Source organism: Saccopteryx leptura, chromosome 6 (genome assembly GCF_036850995.1).
Source record: "Saccopteryx leptura isolate mSacLep1 chromosome 6, mSacLep1_pri_phased_curated, whole genome shotgun sequence".
NCBI classification, from domain to species: domain Eukaryota; kingdom Metazoa; phylum Chordata; class Mammalia; order Chiroptera; family Emballonuridae; genus Saccopteryx; species Saccopteryx leptura.
Window position 1 is genome coordinate 121,995,681 of NC_089508.1, and position 24,477 is coordinate 122,020,157.

Sequence of the window (24,477 nt, forward strand, 5' to 3'; positions counted from 1 at the left end):
TCCTTGGCTCATAGCGACATCACTCCATTCTCTGCTTCTATTTTCATATCATTTCTCTCCTGACTTTACTCCTTTTCCCTTTTATAAGGCCTCTTGGGATTATACAAGACCCACCAATATCATCCATGTATTTGTTCCATCTCAAGATCCTTAATCACATCCGGAAATTTGGAGGATGAGGGTGGAATTTGGAGAGGTCATTTTTCAGCCTACCACAGGGTCCCATCCTAAAATCTGAGCTTCATGGCTCATCCTGCTAATCAGGCCCAGAACTCCATATTTGTCCTCTCAGCTCCCAAGTTTACTAAAATCTCTGCTCAGTTTCTTAGCCTAATATTTACTACGTGTGTGTGTGTGAGTGAGAGAGAGAGAGAGAGAGAGAGAGAGATGTCAAATACTGGGCTTGCCTTTCTGATGACTTGTAACCAAAATATAGGAGAAAATTCTACATATCAAAAAGAACTATACCTTTAAAAATGTAAAAAAAATACCTGGAAATGCTGAGGTCGCCGGTTCAAAACCCTGGGCTTGCCTGGTCAAGGCACATATGGGAGTTGATGCTTCCAGCTCCTCCCCCCTTCTCTCTTTCTGTCTCTCCTCTCTCTCTCTCTCTCTGTCTCTCCCCTCTCTCTCTCTGTCTCTCCCTCTCCTCTCTAAAATGAATAAATAAATTTTTAAAAAATGTAAAAAAAATAAAAATAAAAATGCATGACCCATGTAGGTACAGTTGACAGAACATCAAGCTGGGACAATGAAGTCCCAGGTTCAAAACCCCAAGGTCTGTGGCTTGAGTGCAGGCTCATCCGGCTTGAGCACAAAATCATCAGCAGGATCCCAAGGTCACTGGCTCAAGCAAGAGGTCATTGGCTCAGCTTGAGGTGCCCAATCAAGGCACATATGAGAAGAAATCAATATAGTGCCACAACTATAAATTGACTCTTCTCATCTCTCTCCCTTCCTGTTTCTGTCTCTCTCTGAAGGAAGAAAGGAAAGGAGGAAGGGAGGGAGAGAAGAGAGAAGAGAGGAGAGAGGGAAGGAGAGAGGGAGGGAAAACAGAAGGAAAAAAGGGAGGGAAGAAGGAAGGATCACAAAAAGTATATCTAAATGGCCAATAAACACATAAAAAAAAGTGTTTAACGCCTGACCAGGTGGTGGTGCAGTGGATAGAGCGTTGGACTGGGATGTGGAGGACCCAGGTTCAAGACCCTGAGGGCGCCAGCTTGAGCACAGGCTCATCTGGTTTGAGCCCAAGGTCACTGGCTCAAGCAAGGGGTCACTCAGTCTTCTGTAGCCCCCAGGTCAAGGCATATATGAGAAATCAATCAATAAACAACTAAGGAATTGCAACGAAGAATTGATGTTTCTCATCTCTCTCCCTTCCTGTCTGTCCCTATCTGTCCCTCTCTCTGACTCTCTCTGCCTCTGCCACAAAATAAAAAAAAAAAAGTGGTTAACATCCTTAGTCAGGAAAAGGCAAATTGAAACCTAGTAATATAAAAAGCAAGTGAACTCTCATACTATGCAAACAAAGTATTAATAATCTTAAACTTACAGCCCTGTAAGTTTGGCTACCACTGGTTGGCTCAGTGGTAGAGCACTGGCCTGCGTGTGGATGCCCCTAGTTTGATTCCCAGCCAGGGTATACAGGAGAAGAACCTAATCTATTTCTCCACCCCTCCCCCTTCTCATTCTCTCTCTCTCTTTCTCTATCTCTCTCTCTCTCTCTCTCTCTCTCACACACACACACACACACACACACACACACACTCTTCCCCTCCCGCAGCCATGGCTCAGTTGGTTTTAGCGAGTTGACCCCCTGGGGCTGAGGACAGGTCCAATGGACTCTACTTCAGGCACTAAAAATAGCTCAATTGCCAAGCAACAGAGCAATAGCCCAAGATGGGCATAACATCACCCCATAAGGGGCTTGACGGGTGAATCCTGTTTGGGGCACATACAAAAGTCTGTCTCTCTGCCTCCCTTCCTCTCACTTAATTAAAAAAGAAAAAAGAAACTTACAAAGAAGTACCTGTATTGAGAAATATAAAGTCCTCTGACTCTAACATAAATGTTAATATTTTCAAAAACATCATACCTCTTTTTGTATGACGCCAAATTTTTCAAGTAGTTTACATTTTTCTTCAATTAGTGTAGAAAGTTCAACTGCAAGCTTTTTCTCTCTTTCTAAACAAAAAGTTAAAACATGAAAACATTTATTTGTTAAGATATATGTACCCTTATGTTCACTGCAACATAATTTACAATAGCTAAGACATGAAAACAACCTAAGTGTCCACTGACAGACTGGTTAAGGAATATGTGATGTGTATTAGACAGTATAAAATATATGTAATGGAATACTACTTAGCTATAAAAAAGATGAAATATTGGCACTGGTGACAACAGGAATAAATCTTTAAATTATTACCCTAAGTGAAATAAATCAGATGGAAAAGGACAAAAGCCATATGATTTAACTCACTTGTGTAATATAAAACAAAAAGTAACAAACGAACTAACAAAACAACAGAAACAAACTCACAGATACAAATAACAGAATGGTAGTTACAAGTGGGAAAGGGGGACAAAATTGTGGTAATAGAAGGAAACTAGACTTCAGGTAGTAAGCACACAATAGAGTACACATATGTGGAATTATATATAATCTTGTACATCAAAAATTACATAATGTTATTAACCAATCAATATTACTCAAATAAGTTTAAAATGTTAATATTACCATGTGTAAATTGTTTTAAGTTTTAAAATTATAAACAATGATGAGGTTTAAAGTAGAAAAAAGAGCTTACCCACGTAAAGCCGGCTTCTAATCTGAAACAAATTTTAAACCGAATAGCATTAAAACAAATACACATTCACATAAATCTAATTTATATAATTTATATTGTAAACTTAAAAATAATATTTTTCTTATTGACTCACTATAGATTTAAGTTAACCAGAAGTGTTCTATGTCCAATGAGAAAAATGTTACATCTTAATATCTTTCTATTAAAAGTTCACATGGTATATTAGCATATTAAGGCTCTGAAATAACTATATATTTTTTAAATTTATTCACTTTTGAGAGAGGAAAGAGAGAGAGAAGGGGGGAGGAGTGGGAAGCATCAACTCCCATATCTGCCTTAACCACGCAAGCCCAGGGCTTCAAACCAGTGACCTTAGTGTTCGAGATCGATGCTTTATCCACTGTGCCACCATAGATCAGGCTGAAAAATAACTGTATTTTAAAAATACCTGTTTAATTTCATTTAGCCCATTGTTCCTCAAACATACTTGACCCTGAAACAAATTATTTCAGGAAGCCCCTATTATCATCTCCACTAGTGCTAATATTCAAAATCACACAATTTGAGAAATGTTACTATAGGGCCATGATTTTAAATTGACTATAGAAACAGTAAATACAACCTTTTTATTCTTTAACCTTTCTCTTTCAAACAATGAAGGGAAAATATTTATTTATAGGGAGATCAGATTTAGGGTAGAGGTAACAATATAAGCAATTATAAAAAATAATAGGGCCTGACCAGGCGGTGGCACAGTAGATAGAGCGTCGGACTGGGATGCAGAGGACCCAGATTCGAGACCCTGAGGTCGCCAGCTTGAGCGCGGGCTCATCTGGTTTGAGCAAAAGCCCACCAGCTTGAACCCATGGTCGCTGGCTCCAGCAAGGGGTACTCGGTCTGCTGAAGGTCCACGGTCAAGACACATATGAGAAAGCAATCAATGAACTAAGGTGTTGCAACGCGCAATGAAAAACTAATGATTGATGCTTCTCATCTCTCTCCGTTCCTGTCTGTCTGTCCCTGTCTATCCCTCTCTCTGACTCACTCTGTCTCTGTAAAAAAATAAAAAAATAATTAAAAAATAATAATAGGGACTTAAATCATCTACAGAAGATGTATAGGGATAAAATTAAAAGAGACAAAATTTAAGTCACGGTACAGCAGAATGGGTAAAGATGAGGAATAAATTAGTGAACTGAAACATCCCATTGAAGAACTACTGCAAAAGATAACAGAAAACTACAAAAAAAAATTTTATGTTAAGAGATATGAAAGTCTTAAGTGTCAAGTCTAACATCTAACACATAGTAGTACCCAAAAAAGATAAAAATGTAAAATGCAGAAGAAATTTCCCACAATTATCATCTGGTACGGTTAACAGGTCAGTATTACAATTTCAGAGGCAACAGGCCCTGGCTGGTTGGCTCAGTGGTAGAGCGTCGGCCTGGCGTGCAGAGGTCCCGGGTTCGATTCCCGGCCAGGGCACACAGGAGAAGCGCCCATCTGCTTCTCCACCCCCCTCCCCTCCTTCCTCTCTGTCTCTCTCTTCCCCTCCCGCAGCCGAGGCTCCATTGGAGCAAAGATGGCCCAGGTGCTGGGGATGGCTCCTTGGCCTCTGCCCCAGGCGCTAGAGTGGCTCTGGTTGCAACAGAGCGACCCACCCCCCCAGAGGGGCAGAGCATCGCCCCCTGGTGGGCAGAGCGTCGCCCCCTGGTGGGCATGCCGGGTGGATCCCAGTGGGGCGCATGCGGGAGTCTGTCTGACTGTCTCTCCCCGTTTCTAGCTTCAGAAAAATACAAAAGAAAAAAAAAAAAAAGAAAAATACAATTTCAGAGGCAACATTTTATAAAGTATGTGATTGTCTAACCACTATGCTGCATATATATAAAAATATATATATACATATATATACAAAACATATATATACAGCAGTACTAATAGTAATAGGAAAAAAAACCTGAAAAGAACCCAAATGTCCAAGACCACAAAATCTATAAACTTTAGTATATTCTTAAAATGTACATTCTAAAGCAGTCAAAATAAAAAAAAAATTAAAGCCTCTTCCAAAAATATGACTGTTAGCAATATAGGATGGAATAAAAAAGTTCCAAAACATGACATACAGCATAATATGAAGTAAAATCACATACTATACTTTAGAGAAATATATGCAGATAGGATCAAAAAAAAGTTAAGGCATGGGAATAATCAACACAGGATCCAGAACAAGGTTACCTCTAATATAAGGAGGCAGGGGGATGAAATGAGGGAGGATCACCTAAATATAAGTGATAGTCAGTGTTTTTGTTTCCAGGTTGAGAGCTATATTCAGATGTTTAATATACTGTTAAAAACAAATATAGACCAGCCTTGGCCTGTTTGCTCAGTGGATAGAGCATCGGCCTGGTACAGACATCCCGGGTTCGATCCCCGGTCAGGGCACACATCAGAAGTGACCATCTGCTTCTCTTCCACTTCTCTCTCTCAGCCAGTGGCTCATCTGGTTCAAGCATCAGCCTCAGACAGGGGTTGCTGGATGAATCCTGATCAGGGCTCATGTGGGAGTCTATCTCCCCCTTCCCTCACTCAAAAAAACAAATAAAAAAACAACAAAACCACAGACCATAAATGAATAATAAATATAGGGCTTTAGTATTAGCTCTACAAAGAAATTCTTTAAAATTTTTACACTTAAAAAATTCCTCTAGGCCCTGGCTGGGTTCTCAGTTGGACAGAGCATCATCCAGATATGCCAAGGTTGCAGGTTCAATCTCTGGTTAGGGCACAAATATCAACAAATGAATGCATAAATAAGTGGAACAACAAACTGATATTGCGTGCTCTCTCTCTCTCTCAAATCAATAATTTTTTTTAATTATTCTAAATCCATATTCAGTTTCTAGTAGCCACACATTAACATGAATAACCCACACAACTACAACCTAACTTGTTATCTTAAAATAAAAGATCTGTTTCTCATATTATGTATTCAATCTGAAGACAAAATAAACATTCATATACAGCACTAGTTACTTACCGATCGAAAACTTCTCCACAAAAACAAGAAAACAGCAAAAAATACAGCAATCGCTGCACATATAAGCAATTCCCATGGAAAACCATAGGGATTAGAATATTTTCTCATATCTTCAGGCAATGCTGCCACAACCTTCAAGACAAGAAAATTAATCACCACTATGATGGAAATTCACAAAATCTCTGACTACAGCTCTGGGTTTATAACTCCGGTTTATTGGATATATCTACTTGGACATCTTGGAGGGGTCACTGCAGAGGACCATCTGCTAGTCTGTGTTCTACTGAAATGGGAAACTGCATGCAAAGGGTAATAATGGTCTATCAATCTTGATGTAGAAAGGTAGGTGGTCTTCCTCAAAGCTAATCACACAGATAAAGGGGGAGGACCTCTAGAAGGAAACCAATATTTGATCTTAAGCTGATAAACCACTATTTCTACTTCAGTCATTCTCTCTTGGGACACAGACTTTACTAAATGTAGAGATGGGTGCTAAAATGGTGTCTAATACATTAAAATGTGCCAGTTCCTAAAATGGGACAGAGCCTAGGAAGGCATATTGTGTAGGCTAAATTATCTGTAACTGATTCTCTGCGGTTTCTTTTTTTGTATACAAATATTTCGTAAAGGTTGGTTTTGGTCTTGCTTTAGCTACATTATGAGGAATTAAGTTTAGCCTAAAGTGTTAAATAAAAACACAATGGCTCTCCAGCACCTACATCACCTGGAAACTACTGTATATCTCCAGCAAGCATTATTGCACATCACTCCCTGAGCGCACCTTACACTTCTAGTAATATAGCTCCTAGTCTGCTGCACACACCATGCTGCTTCATGCCTCCTCCTAAACTATTCATTCAGCCTGTAAAGGCTTTCCTAAAGACTTTAGAAAATGTCATCTCTCCCACGGATCAATTTCCCTAGCACTTTCTATACATGCTTCCGTAAGCACTTTGTCAGTTTCTACTTTGTCCTACTTTTTTGTCTTAACTCCTTTAACGAACAGCATGATACCAGCGGCCCAAATTATGTCATAGTCCATTTAGAATCCCCATAAACTGTCACATGTATAGGAATACCATGACAACTGTATTTTTAATTTACATAACAATAAACAAATAATCATAACTCCCTCAATATTTAAGAGAGCTTTTTAAAATTTTTAGTGAAAATTCTTTTCTTTTTAAACACGGCAACATAAATGGCCCTAAACACGTCAACAAAGACAACTACAGAAACTCAGAAAAATCCCTGCAACATGATTATAAACCGAACCTAATAATTTAGAACATTTGGAATTTAATATCTCTACAATTTACATTAACACGATCTTTTACATTAAAACAAGAAAGCAGAAAGGGGAAGAACAATCTCACTTATGGTAAAGCATCTCAAAGGGGCATCTTAAAAGAAAATGTAGAATTAGCATCCCAAGTCCCCGTCCAGGCTTGGGCATCCTTTCAGAACGATTAGTTTCATCACTAAAAGTAACTCATCTCAGAGAATCAGGTCCTAAGTTTCGTACAGTCGGGAGCACTGCGTGTCACTGACGCCTGTTCAAAATAACATGACGGAAACGATCATTCGTTTTAGGAATCGGGAAACACTGAACACACCTCTGTAAAGTCCCACTAAGCAAAGGCTCTCTTCACCTTCCTCATCTCCAGGTCCCCTTCCACCACACAAAAACGGCGCAAACATCCACCAACCTGGCTACTGCCGGGGACACAGGCCGGAGCCCGGTGGCAGATGAAGACTGGCTTCAGGACCTCCCACCACAGCCGCGCAGGCCCCACAGCCGATGTCTGCTGCTTCCTTCCCCAGGCGGCTTCCGCGACCCCTGGGCCAAGTAACCCTGACCGCGCCTGGACTTACCCTGCGCAGCTTTTCCAGGACCAGCCCCAAGTACGGCTGAGGGGCAGTCCTGGGCTCCTCCATGGCGCCAAGGCTGCCGTGGACACAGCCGCCGCAGCCACGGCCTGGCGGAGCCGCAGACAGCAGCAGAGAGCGCGCAGTGTTCTGTCCAGAACCCAAACCCGTACTGAGCAACCGGACCAAACCACTACGGCACCGGCTGCGGGGGTGAGGTGCTGGAGGGAACAGGCGCCGCAGGCCCCAGGTGTAGCCGCTGCCCGTGGAGGAGCCTCGGCGCTTATCTTACGTTTGCGTCCAGGGGCCCCAAAGATCCAGGCCCGTCCCCACTAGAACCTGTAACGTGCTCCTCGCCGCCACCCCTCCGGTTGGTTCCGGCCAGGCCGCAGTTGGAAGGCAGGGAGGCAGGGACGCGGAAAATGTCCCCTCCTACTCCGCGCAGGGTTGGTAGACGTGTCCTGGGAGCTCGCTCTTAAAGGGCCAGGCGCGCTCTCCCTGGCGAAGCTGTCCACCTTTGGAAGTCTAAGTGCTCGGGGCTGAGAAAATGGGATTCGCCTCAGGCTCAGCGCTATGGTGTGGGCTGCTCAGGCCGGAAGACAAGGGCTTAGGCCCAAGACCACCCCTCCCGTTTCAGGTGGCCCAGCAGCAGTGAGTCTCCCCAGGGAGACCCCTCAGTGCAGCCCCGAGGATTGAGCGCGGTGCGCCTCCTCTGCCCAGGGGCCAGTGCCTGACCCAGCCCCAAGCCACTGCGCTTTCTTCTTGCAGCCCTGCAGGTGCCTTCTATCCGCACCCCTCGGAGGCCCTGACGGCGGCGCTGTACACCCTGGGGGACCCCGCTGGTCCGGGAAAACCTGCGGCAGCCTTCATGACAGAAAAGACCTGCAGGGCCCGCAACTATAGGTCCTGCCAACCGTTGTCCAGACTTTCCACTTTGGACAGGAAGGAATCTCGGGTCACCTGTTGTCTGGACAAAATGTAACCTCGCTCATGCCAGAGAACACTGATCGGGTCTCCTCTGCCCAGCACAGGATTCTTAGAGGTTACTCACTTTTACCTGAGTTACCTCAGCATTTGCTAGGCACAACTGTCCTAAACTTGATGAGCTCTGAGTTACTTACCCAAATGCTAATCAACACCGTGTGCACTTGCCTTGACTAATGCTGAGAAGGGAAGCTACAAGTAGAACCTTGCTCTAAATTTAGGGCCCTATTTTTAGGTCTGTCGAATAAGAGGCGCTGGATTTGTTCCTGGGAGATGGTTTTAGCTGACATCTTGTAAGAAATGACCCATCCCTAAATCTTCCTTGCCAGCATAACAAGTCCTCACCAAATTCAGCCTTCCAACTCAAGTCCTCAGTAAAGCAACTTGAAAAGGAACTGATACTTCTTCCTTAAACAAATCACCCAAGAGAACCCAATAGTTAAAATCTTAAATCCATGAGAAATGTCCCTAATGTAAACTAAGAATCCAGAAGTATCCCAAGTTCACAAGTGATTTTCAGGCCGAAAATGCAGCCTAGTTTTTTAGAACTCAAGGTATTCTCTCCTGTTTGCTACATCAACCTAACGAGTTTCAGAAACTATCAGTGTCAGGGATTAAGCAGAAATTGCTTAATAATGCTCCATTTTTAAGGTATTACACAACCCTCATAGGTGTTGAACAGTGTGTGTTGAAATTATGTGAGTAGCAATTAAAGTAAAAACAGAAGCATTACCAAAATTTTATCTTTAAAATTTTAAAGAATCTTAGAACAATGTATGCCTCCATTAAAACACTGTATTACTCGATAAAAATTAGTAAGTCTGAATTTTTTTAGGAAACTTCAGAATCATTTTCAGCTTTCAGGACTTACTTATAACCTGAAACATTTGTTTTTAATCCCTTTGTCCTCCCTAAGACAGTCTTTGCCCTTTTCCAGTTTTTCAATGATTACCATTCCAAATATTAAAAACATAAATTAGGGATGAAAGAATAAATGAAATATTTTAAAAAGAAAAATATAAACGTTTCACCTCACCCATAGCAAAAACACAATAAAACTCAAACTCAATGCCAGATTCAAACCTAATTTCTATATACTTAATAGTCATATAGAAACTTACCTCTTCCTCTAGATCTTTCAAGTCCATTCTTTAAATTCATGCTAAAATATCCTAACATGTAAATAAAGTTTTGCTAAAGATCTCATATCCTTGAGAAAGATTTCAAATTCTAATACATCCTGCACTCTTCTGTTTCAACACAGACTGTGATCCTGTTTTGACACTTGTGGGTAAAAGGGGTGCTATAGGTGGAGTTGTGACTACCAACACATAATTCAATTTCATGGACATCACTCCTGATTGAATATCACTCTACTAAATATTATACATAGTACTAGCCTCTTAAAAAGCTATGATTACAAAGAGAAATCCTGAATTTGGTAACTGATAAAAATTAAATTGCATGATTTATTCTATAGTCTGTTCATATAGAGCAGGGGTCCCCAAACTTTTTACACAGGGGGCCAGTTCACTGTCCCTCAGACCGTTGGAGGGCCAGACTATAAAAAAACTATTAAAAAATCCCTATGCACACTGCACATATCTTATTTTAAAGTAAAAAAACAAAACGGTAACAAATACAATATTTAAAATAAAGAACAAGTAAATTTAAATCAACAAACTGACCAGTATTTCAATGGGAACTATGGGCCTGCTTTAGGCTAATGAGATGGTCAATATGCTCCTCTCACTGACCACCAGTGAAAGAGGTGCCCCTTCTGGAAGTGCAGCGGGGCCGGATGAATGGCCTCAGGGGGCCGCATGCGGCCCGCGGGCCATAGTTTGGGGACCCCTGATATAGAGTATATAATTTTCGCTATGTAAATGATATTCAGAGGTAGCCCTGGCCTGTGTTGGCACAGTGGATAAAGCGTCAACCTAGAACGCTGAGGTTGCCAGTTCAAAACCCTGGGCTTGCCCAGTCAAGGCACTAACGGGAAGCAACTACCTATACTATGAGTTGAGTTGATGCTTCCCACTTCCTCCTCCCTCTCCCCTCTCTCTAAAAATCAATAAAAAATGTTAAAAGATACTGAGAGATCTTAAGTAGACATGGAATTTTGCTGTCTTTAATAGGCCTGCTTTAAAGGAAATGAAGAATAAATGCTGTTAGTATTTATGATAACTACTAAAAAGCATCCAGCCTGACCTGTGGTGGCGCAGTGGATAAAGCGTCGACCTGGAAATGCTGAGGTTGCTGGTTCGAAACCCTGGGCTTGCCTGGTCAAGGCATATATGGGAGTTGATGCTTCCAGCTCCTCCCCCCTTCTCTCTCTCTGTCTCTCCTCTCTCTTTCTCTGTCTCTCCCTCTCCTCTCTAAAATGAATAAATAAATGAATGAATAAATAAATAAATTTTTTTAAAAAATTAAAAAAAATAAAATAAAAAGAATCCAGAACATTGGAAACATGCTAACCAGTAAACCTTGTCTACAACCTAGAAACTGATTTCCTTTATGAAAAGCCTGGTTGCAAAGCTTTAAGTTCTAGTCGCTCCTATCTAATTAAACAGGCAATGTCACAGTCTATAAGATCTAATCCTTGGGAAGTAAATCAAACATTTTCCTTCTCTGAACTATAATGTAAGAATTGCTCTCAGAACATTTAAATCGGGAACTACATGTTGAACAGGAGCTAGGTGATTTCCATTGTTTATTCCACATATAAATGAAGCATTCCAGCCTGACCTGTGGTGGTGCAGTGGATAAAGCGTCAGCCTGGAATGCTGAGGTCACCAGTTCAAAACCCTGGGCTTGCCTGGTCAAGGCACATATGGGAGTTGATGTTTCCTGCTCCTCCCTCCCCTTCTCTCTCTCTCTCTCTCTCTCTCTCTCTCTCTCTCTCACTCTCTCTCTCACTCTCTTTCTCCTCTCTAAAAATTAATAAAAGTAAAAAAATAAAAAAATTTAAAAATTAAAAAAAATAAATGAAGCATTCCAGTTAAGAATATATAAATGTTAAAACTCAAAGAGCTTCCTCAGTTATAAAGTAGATAAAAAGTGTTATTGATTCCTATTAATTAAACAAAGAAAGTATGTTGTAAACAAAATCTGATATTACCAGCAAATACAAACAATTACCTGAAACATCTAGACAAGAAAAGGAAAGCCTTTCACCTAAATTTAACTGGAAAATTCCTCAAATTTTCCAATACTGTAGCTATTCAAAACTATAATATGGGTGCTTAATCAATGCACTAAAATTGTTAGAATTCAAGATCTAGCAGGAACTCTTCAGAACATTTAGTTCATACATTATGAACATAAAGCTTTATAGAGGCCAAATAGTTGAAATAAATGTAGGGAAGGAAATAAAGAATGCATGTCTATTCAATGCAAGCACTCTTCAGCTTGAGCTTCCTATTGCCATATGAGAATGGAAGATAATATATTTATTATACTCTTATGCTTTTTCAAGAGAATCCAGAAATCCAGATTTTTATGTGAACTAACCTTTTAAATGTTAGCAACTGGTTCATAATTTTTAAACAATGTGCAACCAGCCTGTCACCTAGTCTCAGCTTCTGATATCATAGTTGTAAACTCCTCCAAAGAATCAATAACTTTCTAAGATCACAAGACAATTAACATAAATTTAAATTCAATATTTTTGTGTCTAAAGAATTTCAACCAAAATAGTCCAAGTAAAATGTATGTGACTATTTACTGACTCTACAAAAATATGCATACTTAGCATATCCTTTATAAATAAGCACTTTATATGAAGGGTGAACATCGAGTACTGATTGATAAATTATTTTACTAATTTAGTAACTTCACTGGTATAATTTGTGAGGAAGGGGGATGACAGTTGAAAGACATGTTAGTTCTCCTATGGTGGAGTAGATTTCTAAGTGAAGTTTTTAATCAACAAATTCACAGCCAAATCAATTGGAGTCAATTAACCACTTCTTTGGACTTATTTATCAGGTAATGTCAACTCTCTAGAACCTAGCAAAGAAAAATATGTATGGACAAAGCTTCTGAAATCAAAATATATATGCCATTAAGCCCAGTTTTCACAGACTGTTATCACAGTTGGTGGCACTACCATCTACTGGTCACCCTCACTAAAAACCTAGTAAGTTATCCTCACTTTTCCATTTTCTTCTCCTTGCTACAATCAATCAATCATTAAATCCAATCAATTTTCTCTATAAAAGACCTGTCTGTCCTTCCAATCATTTTAATAACCTCCATAAAATATTAGGCCAAAGATTTTAAAAGGTGGCTAGTGGGCCAAACCCAACAACCTATGTGGTGATTTTTAAAATATGAATATTTGGCATTATTGAAAATTGGGAAATTTCACACAAAAACCCAGATTTCCAAATTTTCTTAAAATATCAGAAGATCTGGAAATACCAGACTGAAGGTAAATGCAACCAGGTGCTGGGAGATGGCACACAATCTCCAGCTGATGACACTTCTCACCTTCACCTGTGCTTCATTCATTCTATAAATTTGTAAACCCTGATTTAGACCTTCACCATTTACTTCTTAACCTAATGTAATAACTTCTTTTTTTTTGATTGATTGATTTTAGAGTGAGAGAGTAATGAGAGAGAGAGAGAGAGAGAGAGAGAGAGAGAGAATATCACTGATTTGTTGATCCACTTATTTATACATTCATTGGTTGATTCTTGTATGTACCTTGACCGGGATCAAATACACACCTTGGCATATTGGAACAAGGCTCTAACCAACTGAGCTACCTGGCCAGAGCCGTAATAACTTCTTGACTGAATTATCTATCTCTGGTTTTAACCTGTTAAATTCTTATTTGACAATGCTAACAGACTATAAATGAAACTTCTTCATTTTAGTCCCTGCTTAAAATCCTTCAATAGTGCTCCATTATCTACAAGATAAAGTTCAACTTCCTATCAAAATATGCAAAAAATTAATGATTTAATCCCTGTATATATACATCTTCAGTCTCAGCACATATTCAATCAGACTAAATTGCTTTTAGTTCTTCAAAAATGCCATAATCTCTCTCACTTCTATACTTTTAAGATTGGTCTCTCTTCAGCCTAGAATGCCCATCCTTTCTTTTTCTAACTTCTACTCTTCCTTCAAGATTATCTAAAATGAAACACACAGAAGAGAAGGCTCTGTGAAAAATGTAGGAAAAGGACCTGGCCAGTTGGCTCAGCAGTAGAGCATCGGCCCGGTGTGTGAAAGTCCGTGATTCAATTCCCCACCAGGGCACACAGAAGAAGCACTCATCTGCTTCTCCACTCTTTTCCCCCTCCTTTCTCTCTGCTCTCTCTTCCCCTCCTGCAGCCAAGGCTCCATTGGAGCAAAGTTGGCCCCAGGTGCTGAGGATGGCTCTGTGGCCTCTGCCTCAGGAGCTAGAATGGCTCCCGCGGCATCAAAGCAACTGCCCAGATGGGCAGAGCATCGCCCCCTAGTGGGCATGCCAGGTGGATCCTGGTCAAGCACATGCGGGAGTCTATCTGTCTGCCTCCCCACTTCTCACTACAGAAAAATACAAATAAAAAAAAAATGTAGGAAGAGCCTGACCAGTGTTGGTGCAATGGATAGAGACACGCTGATGTCCCTGATTCAAAACGCTCAGGTTACCACCTTAAGCACAGGGTAATTGGCTTGATTGAGCACTGGCTTGCTAGTTTGAATGTGGGATCATTGGCATAATCCCAAAGGTGACCTGCTTGAAGCCCAAGGTCGCTGGCTTCAGCCCAAGATCTCTGGCTTGAGTCCCACACCCCCATTCAAGGCACATATGAGAAACGATTAATGTACAATTAAAGTGAAGTGACTATAAGTTAATGCTTCTCATCTCTCTCTTTCCTCTCTCTCTCCCTTCCTCTCTCTCAAAAATCAAATAATAATAGTAATAATATTAATAATAATGTAGGAAGAGATTAAACTCAGGTGGCCTTAAGTAAAGAATGTCTGAAGCCACCAGAAGCTAAAAGAGGCAAGGAAGGATTCTCCTGTAGAGTCTCTGGAGAGTATGCAACCCAGCTGACACCTTAATTTCAGATCTCACCTCCAGAACTGTGATAGAATACATTCTATTGTTTTGTCACACACACACACAAAAAATTAGCTCAAATATGATCTCCTGTGCAACACTTTTGAGGCTTCTCTGTACCCTCTCTGCCTACATTTTCAATCAGTCTACCAGACCACTCCTGTACATCAATAGCATCCAATGGCTATTATAGCTTTGTATTATAATTATTGTTTTTCTTACTTATGTCCTCCAACCAGAGAGAGCTCCTTGAAATAAACCACTGTTAAATTTCATCTTAAAATGTAAAAAAGAAAATAAAAATGTTTCCTCAACTATTTATATGGTAGCAGCAGATGAGAAAAAGAAGTCATATTTGTGCCAAGTACTACAATTAGGTCCTTTTGCAATAGCTCATTTACAATAAATGAGTTATGATTTAATAGGATTTATAATAAATGAAAAAAATATACAGATTTTGAACTTCTAGTTATGGGTTGGTTAAATTTTGAGACATTAGTTGCTTTTGTAAAGTACTCACATCACCCCATTTTGAGGTCACAACTGTCATTTAGATATAGTCTTCCTCAGTATCTGTGGGGGATGAATTCCAGGACCCCGAAGCATACCAAAATCTGCAGAAGCTCAAGTCCTTGTATAAAATGGCATTGTATTTGCATATAATCTATACACATCCTCCCATATACTTTAAATCTTCTTTAGATTACTTACAATACCTAATACAATGTTAATGCTATGTAATTAGTTGCTATACTGTACTGTTTAGGGAATAATGACAAGAAAAAGTCTGTAAACATTCAGTACAGACCCAACCATCATAGCCCTAACTACATTGCTCACAAAAATTAGGGAATCAGGGAACATGCAGATACTCCAGTACTTTTAGCCTTTTCACCAATGAAATAAAAGTTGGTTTTGTATCTTATTAGCCTAATCGAACAACTTCTTTGACTTGTCGTTTGCTTTTCTGATATACTTGTTTAATAAAAAAAAATCAAATGCTTTTTTTTATCACTTCATATCCATTTTTATATATAACCTAATTTTTGTGAGCAGTATACATAGTACATATTGGCAACAACCAAACATTTAAAAAAAATTTTTGACCAGCATTTGGTTGAATCTGCATATGTGAAACCCACAGATACAGAGGGTTGACTGTACTCATAATTTTCTTCTTCGTTCTTTTTTTCTTAAGTGAGTAGCAGGGAAGCAGAGAGACAGACACATGCACCCTGACCAGAATCCACCCAGCAAGCCTTCTATGAGACAATGCTCTGCCCATCTGGAGCCATTGCTCTGTTGCTTGGCAACTGAGCTATTTTAGTACTTGAGGCAAGGCCATGGAGCCATCCTCACCACCCAGGACCAACTTGTTCCAACTTGCTCCAACTGAGCCATTCTGTGGGAGAACAAGAGAGAGATAAAGAGAAAGAAATGAGAAGGGTGGGGGGGGAAGGATGTAGAAGCAGATGGTGGCTTCTCCTGTGTGCCCTGACTGGCAATTGAGCCTGGGACAACCACGTACTGGGCCAATGCTCTACCACTGAGACAACTGGCCAGGGCCACAATTTTTTTGAGACTCATTTTTAAATCCTATTATTTCTTTTCTTTCTTTCTTCTTTTTTTCTTTTAGAAAGGGGGGGGGAAGAGGAGGGAGAGATGAGAAGCATCAACTTGTGGTTGTTTCACTTTAGTTTTTTAAATTTTTTTAACTGATAGCTTCTCATACGTGCCTTGACAGGGGCCTCAAGCCAAGCCATTGACCCCTTGCTCAAGCCAGTGACCTTGGGCTTCAAACCAGTAACCTTAGGCTTTAAGCCAGCAACCTTGGGCTCAAGCCAGCAACCATGGGATCATTTTGATGATCTTGCATTCAAGCCAGCAACCCAGCACTCAAGTTGGCAAGCTTGTATTTAAGCCAGCAACCACGCACTCAAAGCTAGCAACCCGACACTCAAGCTGACAAGCCTCTGCTCTAGCCAGCAACCTTAGGGTTTTGAACCAGGGCCCTCAGCATCCCAGCTGACACTCAACCCACTGTGCCACCACTGGTCAGGCTAGTTCATATTATTTCTTAAGTTTACACATTTAGTATAATTTTCCCTGATTTAAAAAAAAGGTAAGAAAAAATCCAATACTCAAGATCAACAAAGCTTAAGAAAAAGTTAAAAAGAAATCTTTAGGATCCAAGATAGACCAAACTAGAATTACAGGAGGTCCTCGGGTTATGACACAGTTCCGTTCCTAGAACAGTGATGTAACCCAAATCTTGGTGTAAGTCGGAACACACCCTAGCCTAACACAAACAGAACACTGGCAATTTTAACAGTCCAAAATGGCATAGGAGTGTACTGGGAACACCAATCCCCTCACTCATCTGTTGCATTACTGTGTATTCTTCCACTAAGCATAACCAAACTAGTTTTCCCATGTAGTCCATAAGTACGACACTAACAGAAGAAGCCAAAACACTTACGTCTTATTTTTTTTAAGTTTTTATGGGAGTGAGAGTTGTAAACTCGAAACATCGTATGTGGAGACTCATAACCTGAGGACTCCCTGTACAACTAAAATATAGATAATTAACCTGAATAACCAACTGAAGACTAGCTGAAGAGAAGTCTTATAACCAAGGATTTACAGAAGAAACCACAAAGAGAATTGCTTTGTAGCGCCAAACTGTTTGCCCAGGGCCAGTAACAGGCAGTGTCTGACATTGGCCTGCACCAGAATCCCTCCCAGGAGGCTCCTGAGCCAACACAAACAGAGACCAGCTTCAGACAACATCAGAGCAGGATACAATTAGCTTTACAAGTAGCATATCCAAAAGGAGATCTTGACAGTCACCAGACCCTGCTGAGGCAAATTGTGCTTCATGTGGTCAGCACCTGTACAGCATGTATACACTGTGGTTGGGGTAGATTCTCATAGTCAGAAGCCTGTGGGTCAACTCCATGCAGGAATGAGCCAATAGCAATCAAGACTCCATTACAATAAGAGGGCCCACCTACTACTTTACACAAGGGACATTCCTGGAGCACCCAGCTCAAGTGACCAAAGAGACTGCACCACTGGTTTCCACAGAAAACATACTACATAAGGCCACCATACCAAGACTGGAAGACATAGCAGATATACCTACTATATAAAAGAGGCAATACAAAGAGGCAGCCAAAATGCAAAGCCAAAGAAACATGCCCCAAATGAAAGAACAGGAGAAATTTCCAGAATAAAGGTAAGTGAAATGGAGACAACCAATTTACCAGACATAAAGTTCATAAAAAAGGTTATAAGGATGCTCAAGGGATTTAGTGCGAACTATAATGCACTAAAAAGGACATAGAAACCACAAAATAGAAACAGTCAGAAATGAAGAATACACTGGAAGGAATAAACAGGAGGTTGGATAAAAGCAGAAAATCAAGTCAGTGATTTGCAATACAAGGTAGCAGGAGACATCCAAGCAGAGCAGCAAAAAGAAAAAAGAATTTATAAAAAGGAGATAGTGCCTGACCAGGCGGTGGCGCAGTGGATATAGAGCATCGGTCTGGGATGCAGAGGACCCAGGTTCAAGACCCCGAGGTCGCCAGCTTGAGTGTGGGCTCATCTGGCTTAAGCAAATAAGCTCACCAGCTTAGACCCAAGGTTGCTGGCTCAAGTAAGGGGTTACACAGTCCACTGAAGGCCCGTGGTCAAGGCACATATGAGAAAGCAATCAATGAACAACTAAGGTGTTGCAACAAAAAACTGATGATTGATGCTTCTCATCTCTCTCCATTCCTGTCTGTCCCTATCTATCCCTCTCTCTGACTCTCTCTCTGTCCCTGAAAGAAAAAATAAAAATAAAACGGAGATAGTTTGCCTGACCAGTGGTGGCAGAGTGGATAGAGTGTCAACCTGGGATGCTGAGGTACTAGGTTCGAAACCCCATGGCTGCCAGCTTGAGTGCATGCTTGTCAGCTTGAATGTGAGGTCACTGGTTTGAGCACAGTATCATCAACATGATCCCAGGGTCACTGGCTTGAGCCCAAAAATCACTAACTTGAAGTCCAAGGTTGCTGGCTTGAGTCCAAGATTGCTGGCTTGAGCAAGGGGACACTGGCTGTGCTTGAGACCCCCAGTCAAGGCATGTATGAGAATTAATCAATGAGCACCTAAAATGATGCAACTACAAATTCTCTCTCTCTCTCTCTCTCTCTCTCTCTCAAAAATAATAAATAAAAATAAATGAAGATAGTCTAAGAAACCTTTAGGACAACCTGAAGCATAATGTCATCTATATCATAGGGGTACCAAAAAGAGAAGAGAAAGAGAAAGGGTTCAAGAACCTATTAAGTAGTTTCTTATGTATTCCTTCCCTAATCTGGCAAAGGAAAAAGGCACACAAATCTAAGAAGAGCAGAAAGTTCAAAAAAGATGAATCCAAAGAGGCCCACACTAAGACACATCATAATTTAAATGGCAAAGGTTGAAAACAAAGAGAGAATCTTAAAAGCACCAAGAGACAGTTAGTTACCTATAAAGGAGCTCCCATAAGACTGTCAGCTGATTTATCAACTCTAACATTTCAGGCCAGAAGGGATTGGCATAAAATATTCAAAGTAAAGAAATGCAAAGACCTGCAACTAAAACTACATCACCCGGCAAGGCTATCATTTAAAATTGAAGGAGAAATAAAGACCTTCCTAGACAAGAAAAAGCTAAAGGAGTTTGTTACCACCAAACCAGTATTACAAGAAATGTTAATAAGTGCCTTAATGCTCAATTAATATTTGATAAAGAGGACAAGAATATACAATGGGGTAAAAAACTATTCAATAAATGATGTTTGGGAATTTGGACAGATATATGCAAAAAAATGAAATTAGACAACCTCCTTACACCATAATACAAGAATAAACTCAAAATTGATTAAATAATTAAATATTAGACACAAATCCTAGAAGAAAACAGGTAGTAAAATCTTGAAGTTTCTCATAGCAATATTTTTTTCTGATATATCTCTTTGGGCAAGGGAAACAATTGAAAAAATAAACAAATGGGATAACTTTAAGCTAAAAAGCTGTTGTACAGCCTGACCATTAGTGGCACAGTGGACAGAGCATCAACCTGGGACGCTGAAATCCCAGGTTTGAAACCCTGATGTTGCCGACATGAGCAAGGGCTCACCAGCTTGAGTGTGGGTTGCTGGCTTGAGCATGGGATCATCAACATGATCCCATGGTCACTAGCTTGAGCCCAAAAATCACTAATTTGAAGACCAAAATTTCTGGTTTGAGCAAAGGATTACAGGCTCAGCTGAAGCCCCCACCCCCATGTTAAGGCCTGTATGAGAAGTAATCAATGAACAACTAAAGTGATGCAACAACAAATTGATGCTTCTTATCTCTCTCCTTTTCTGTCTCTGTCTCTCTCTCTTGCTCACTAAAAAAATAATAATAATAATAAATAAAAAGCTGTTGCACAGCAAAGGAAACCACCAACAAAATGAAAAGAGAACTCACTGAATGGGAGAACTATTCACTAGTGATATATCTGATAAGGGCTTAAAGTCCAAAACTTATAAAGAACTTGTAAAACTCAACCCCCAAAAAACAAACAATACAATTAAAAAGCGAGCAAAGGACCTGAGTAGACACTTCTCCAAAGAGGACATACAGATGGCCAAAAGACATATGAAAAAGATGCTCAATGTCACTAGTCATCAGAAAAATGCAAAATAAAATCACAATAAAATATCACCTCACATCTGTCAGAATAACTATCATGAATAAATCAACAAACAAGTGCTGGCAAGGATGTGGAGAAAAGGAAAACCTTATGCACTGTTGGTGGGAAAGAGGTTAGGTACAGCCTTTGTGGAAAGTATATAGTTTCTTCGAAAAAAAAAAAATGTGGCCCTGGCCGGTTGGCTCAGTGGTAGAGTGTCGGCCTGGCGTGTGGGAGACCCCGGTTCAATTCCCGGCCAGGGCACACAGGAGAAGCGCCCATCTGCTTCTCCACCCCTCCCCCTCTCCTTCCTCTCTGTCTCTCTCTTCCCCTTCCGCAGCCGAGGCTCCAATGAAGATGGCCCGGGTGCTGGGGATGACTTCTTGGCCTCTGCCCCAGGCGCTAGAGTGGCTCTGATCCCGGCAGAGCGACGCCCCGGAGGGGCAGAGCATCGCCCCCTGGTGGGCAGAGCATCGCTCCTGGTGGGCATGCTGGGTGGACCCCGGTCAGGAACATGCGGGAGTCTGTCTGACTGCCTCCCTGTTTCCAACTTCAGAAAAAAAAAAAAAAGTGACTGCCTTTTGACTCAGGTATTTCACTCCTGAAAATATATCCAAAGAATTCTGAACACTAGTTCGAAAGAACATATGCACACCTATGTTCATTGCAGCTGTCCATCAGTAGATGAGTGGATAAAAAAGCAGTGATACATTTACTCAATGGAATACTACTTAGGTGTAAACAAGAAAGAAATCTTACCTTTTGCAACAGCATGGTTGAACCTGGAGACTATTAGGCTAAGTGAAATAAGCCAGTCACAGGAAGAAAAGTACCATATGATTTCACTTATATGTGGAACCTAATTAACAAAATGAGCTAACAAGCATAATAGAAACAGTCTCATTGACAAAGAACAGACTGGCAGCTGTTAGAGGGGAGGGAGTTTAGGGACTAAGTAAAAAAAGTAAAGGGATTATAAAAAAAAATAAACTCATAGACACAATAGTATGGTAATTACTAGAGTGAGGAGGTGTGGGGGATATAGGGGGTAAAAAGAGAACAAATGGTAATGGGAGTAGATTTGACTTGGGGTGGTGAACACACAATACAATATACATATGATGTGTTACAGAATTGTATACCTGAAACCTATATAATATTATTAACCAATGTCACTCCAATAAATTCAATTCAAAAAATTGAAAAAAATAAAATCACAGCTCCATCAACACCCCCCCCCCAAAAAAAACAAAATAAGGACATCCTTAACAATATCTAGTAACAAAATGTTTATGTAAGGAGAAATCTTACCTGTAATACTTTATGGCAATGGAAATATTATATAGTGTTTACATAAGGAAGATTCACTTAAACTGATTTTCAGAAAAATAGGTAAAATGATTACAAAAAGTTTTAAAGGTCAACTTACCCTTTCTGTAAATATTACAATTGATGAAAATGCATAATTTATGAAGTCAGGGACATCAATTTGAAATAAAAATTTCAGAATCTGACACTTGGAAGCATAATCTGTGGATTTATAAATAAAAATAAGTTAAAACTTTATATATTTATTTATTTAGTGAGAGAGACAGGAAAGGAAAGAGATGAGAAGCATAAAATCGTAGTGGCAGCACCTTAGTTGTTCATCGATTGCTTTCTCATACATTCCTTGGTGAGGGGCAGGGGGTTCTGGCTCCAGCAGAGCAATCATCCATGGAGTCATGCCTTTGATCCCATGCTCAAGCTGGCGACCCCATAATCAAGCTGGTGAGCTTGTGCTCAAGCTGGATGAGCTCGAGCTCAATTCAATAACCTCAGGGTTTTGGATTTGGGTCCTCAGCATCCCAGGTGGATGCTCTATCCACTGGCCACCACCTGGTCTGGTGCCAAGTTAACTCTTTATATGATGTAACTTTTGAATCTAACTGTTTTCTTAATTGCTGCATTAAAAAACATAACTTTTTTCTTACCTTTTTGGGCAATATTATTTTGAGAAGACAAAGAGTAATCAGTTGCAAACATTTCACTGTTTGGCAGGGTATTTTCCATAGATGCATCTATTTCCTCCTGAGTAAGCTCTTCAGAATATAGTGATACTTTTGATTTTTCATCATTATTTTTAGATGATGGAGTTTTGAAGTGTAAGTCCTCATGATTTCTCATTGGTAACTCTATTTCAGAGATCATATCTGCAAATCAATGAGAATTCTTTTAATACTTGCTTTGTTTTGGGCTTCCCTTTTGTTTTCTAGGAACTTTGTGATTATTATGATATATCACTGTGGAAAAAAATTCATTAAAACATAAATTGTAGCCTGTATTAGTCCCTGCCACACACTTACTGACTTCACTAATATAAATATATGCTCTTAAAGTTCTAGAGATCACAAGTCCTAAAAATCAAGGGGTTCGGAGGGCTGTGTTCCTTCTGAAAACCCTAGAGGAGAATTCATTTTTTTGCCTTTCCTACACTATGGAGGCCACTGCATTCCTTGGCTCGGGGCTCCTTCTTTCATCTTCAAAACCAACTGTGGGACATCTAATCCAGGGGTCCCCAAACTACGGCCCACGGGCCGCATGCGGCCCCCTGAGGTCATTTATCCGGCCCCTGCCGCACTTCTGGAAGGGGCACCTCTTTCACTGGTGGTCAGTGAGAGGATGCATCTGCATCCTGTGCTCCTGCAGTACTGTATGTGGTGGCACAGCAAAGCGTGACATCGCTCACATACAGTACTACTTCTGGTGATGCGGGACGCATGCCTCACAGCTCCGGAAGCAGGTCATATCACTTGTTATGGCTAGCAGTGACAAATATAGAACCAGACATTGACCATCTCATTAGCCAAAAGCAGGCCCATAGTTCCCATTAAAATACTGGTCAGACTGGCCTGTGGTGGCACAGTGGATAAAGGATCGACCTGGAACAAAATACTGATCAGTTTGTTGATTTAAATTTACTTGTTCTTTATTTTAAATATTGTATTTGTTCCCACTTTGTTTTTTTACTTTAAAATAAGATATGTGCAGTGTGCATAGGGATTGGTTCATAGTTTTTTTTATAGTCTGGCCCTCCAACGGTCTGAGGGACAGTGAACTGGCCCCTTGTGTAAAAACTTTGGGGACCCCTGTTCTAATCTCTCCATCTGACCCTCCCATCTTTCTCTTATAAGAAATCTTATGATTATACTGGGCCCACTAAGATAATCTCTCCATCTCAGGTAGCTTATTTAATTAATTAATTTTTTTGTGACAGAGACAGAGAGAGAAACAAACAGACAGAAAAGGAGAGAGATGAGAAGCATCAATTCTTCATTGGGACACCTTAGTTGTTCATTGATTACTTTCTCATATCTGCCTTGATCAGGGGGCTACCGCAGACCGAGTGACCCCTTGCTCAAGCCAGCAACTTTGGGTCCAAGCTAGTGAGCTTTGCTCAAACCAGATGAACCCACACTCAAGCTGGTGACCTCAGGGTATCGAACCCGGGTTCTCCGCATCCCAGTTCGACGCTCAATCCACTGGGCCACTGCCTGGTCAGGCTCAGGATGCTTATTTTAATTTCATCTGAAAGGTCCTTTTCTTGTTTGTTTAGTAAAGTAACAAATTCATAAGATCTGGAGATTAAGACAAGGACACTTTTGAAGGACCATTATTCAGCCTGGCATATAACATTTCCCTTATTCCTTGACCAACAAAGATTTCTTAAAAATGTATAACACTGGGGAACAATTTTTATTTTCATTTTTATGTTGCAAGAGGTTTTAGAACTGTTTCTATATATTTCTGCATCACTGATTCCAAATCTGCAATCTGTTTTTTTGGTGCATGCTCTAGTTTTTTCTCTTTTTTTTCCGGGGCGTCGCTCTGTCACGACCAGAGCCACTCTAGCGCCTGGGGCAGAGGCCAAGGAGCCATCCCCAGCACCCGGGCCATCTTTGCTCCAATGGAGCCTTGGCTGCGGGAGGGGAAGAGAGAGACAGAAAGGAAGGAGGGGGTGG

At 40.6% G+C, this 24,477-nt stretch overlaps 1 protein-coding gene across 12 annotated transcripts in view; it reads right to left on the reverse strand.

Moving 5' to 3' along the window:
* MIA2 (MIA SH3 domain ER export factor 2) overlaps positions 1-24,477 on the reverse strand; it is a 128,551-nt gene that overhangs the window by 70,707 nt on the left and 33,367 nt on the right. For 6 of the 12 annotated variants that reach the window (XM_066343224.1, XM_066343221.1, XM_066343220.1 and 3 more), the window contains 5 exons: positions 22,450-22,668; positions 21,906-22,006; positions 5,848-5,979; positions 2,811-2,832; positions 2,096-2,184 (listed from right to left, as the gene is read on the reverse strand). In XM_066343224.1, coding sequence (XP_066199321.1) covers positions 2,096-2,184; positions 2,811-2,832; positions 5,848-5,979; positions 21,906-22,006; positions 22,450-22,668 — 563 coding nt within the window. Of the gene's footprint in view, positions 1-2,095; positions 2,185-2,810; positions 2,833-5,847; positions 5,980-7,556; positions 7,687-7,722; positions 7,893-9,821; positions 9,966-16,067; positions 16,167-21,905; positions 22,007-22,449; positions 22,669-24,477 lie in introns of those variants that run through there. The other 6 variants (XM_066343230.1, XM_066343226.1, XM_066343229.1 and 3 more) reach the window with 5 other exon arrangements.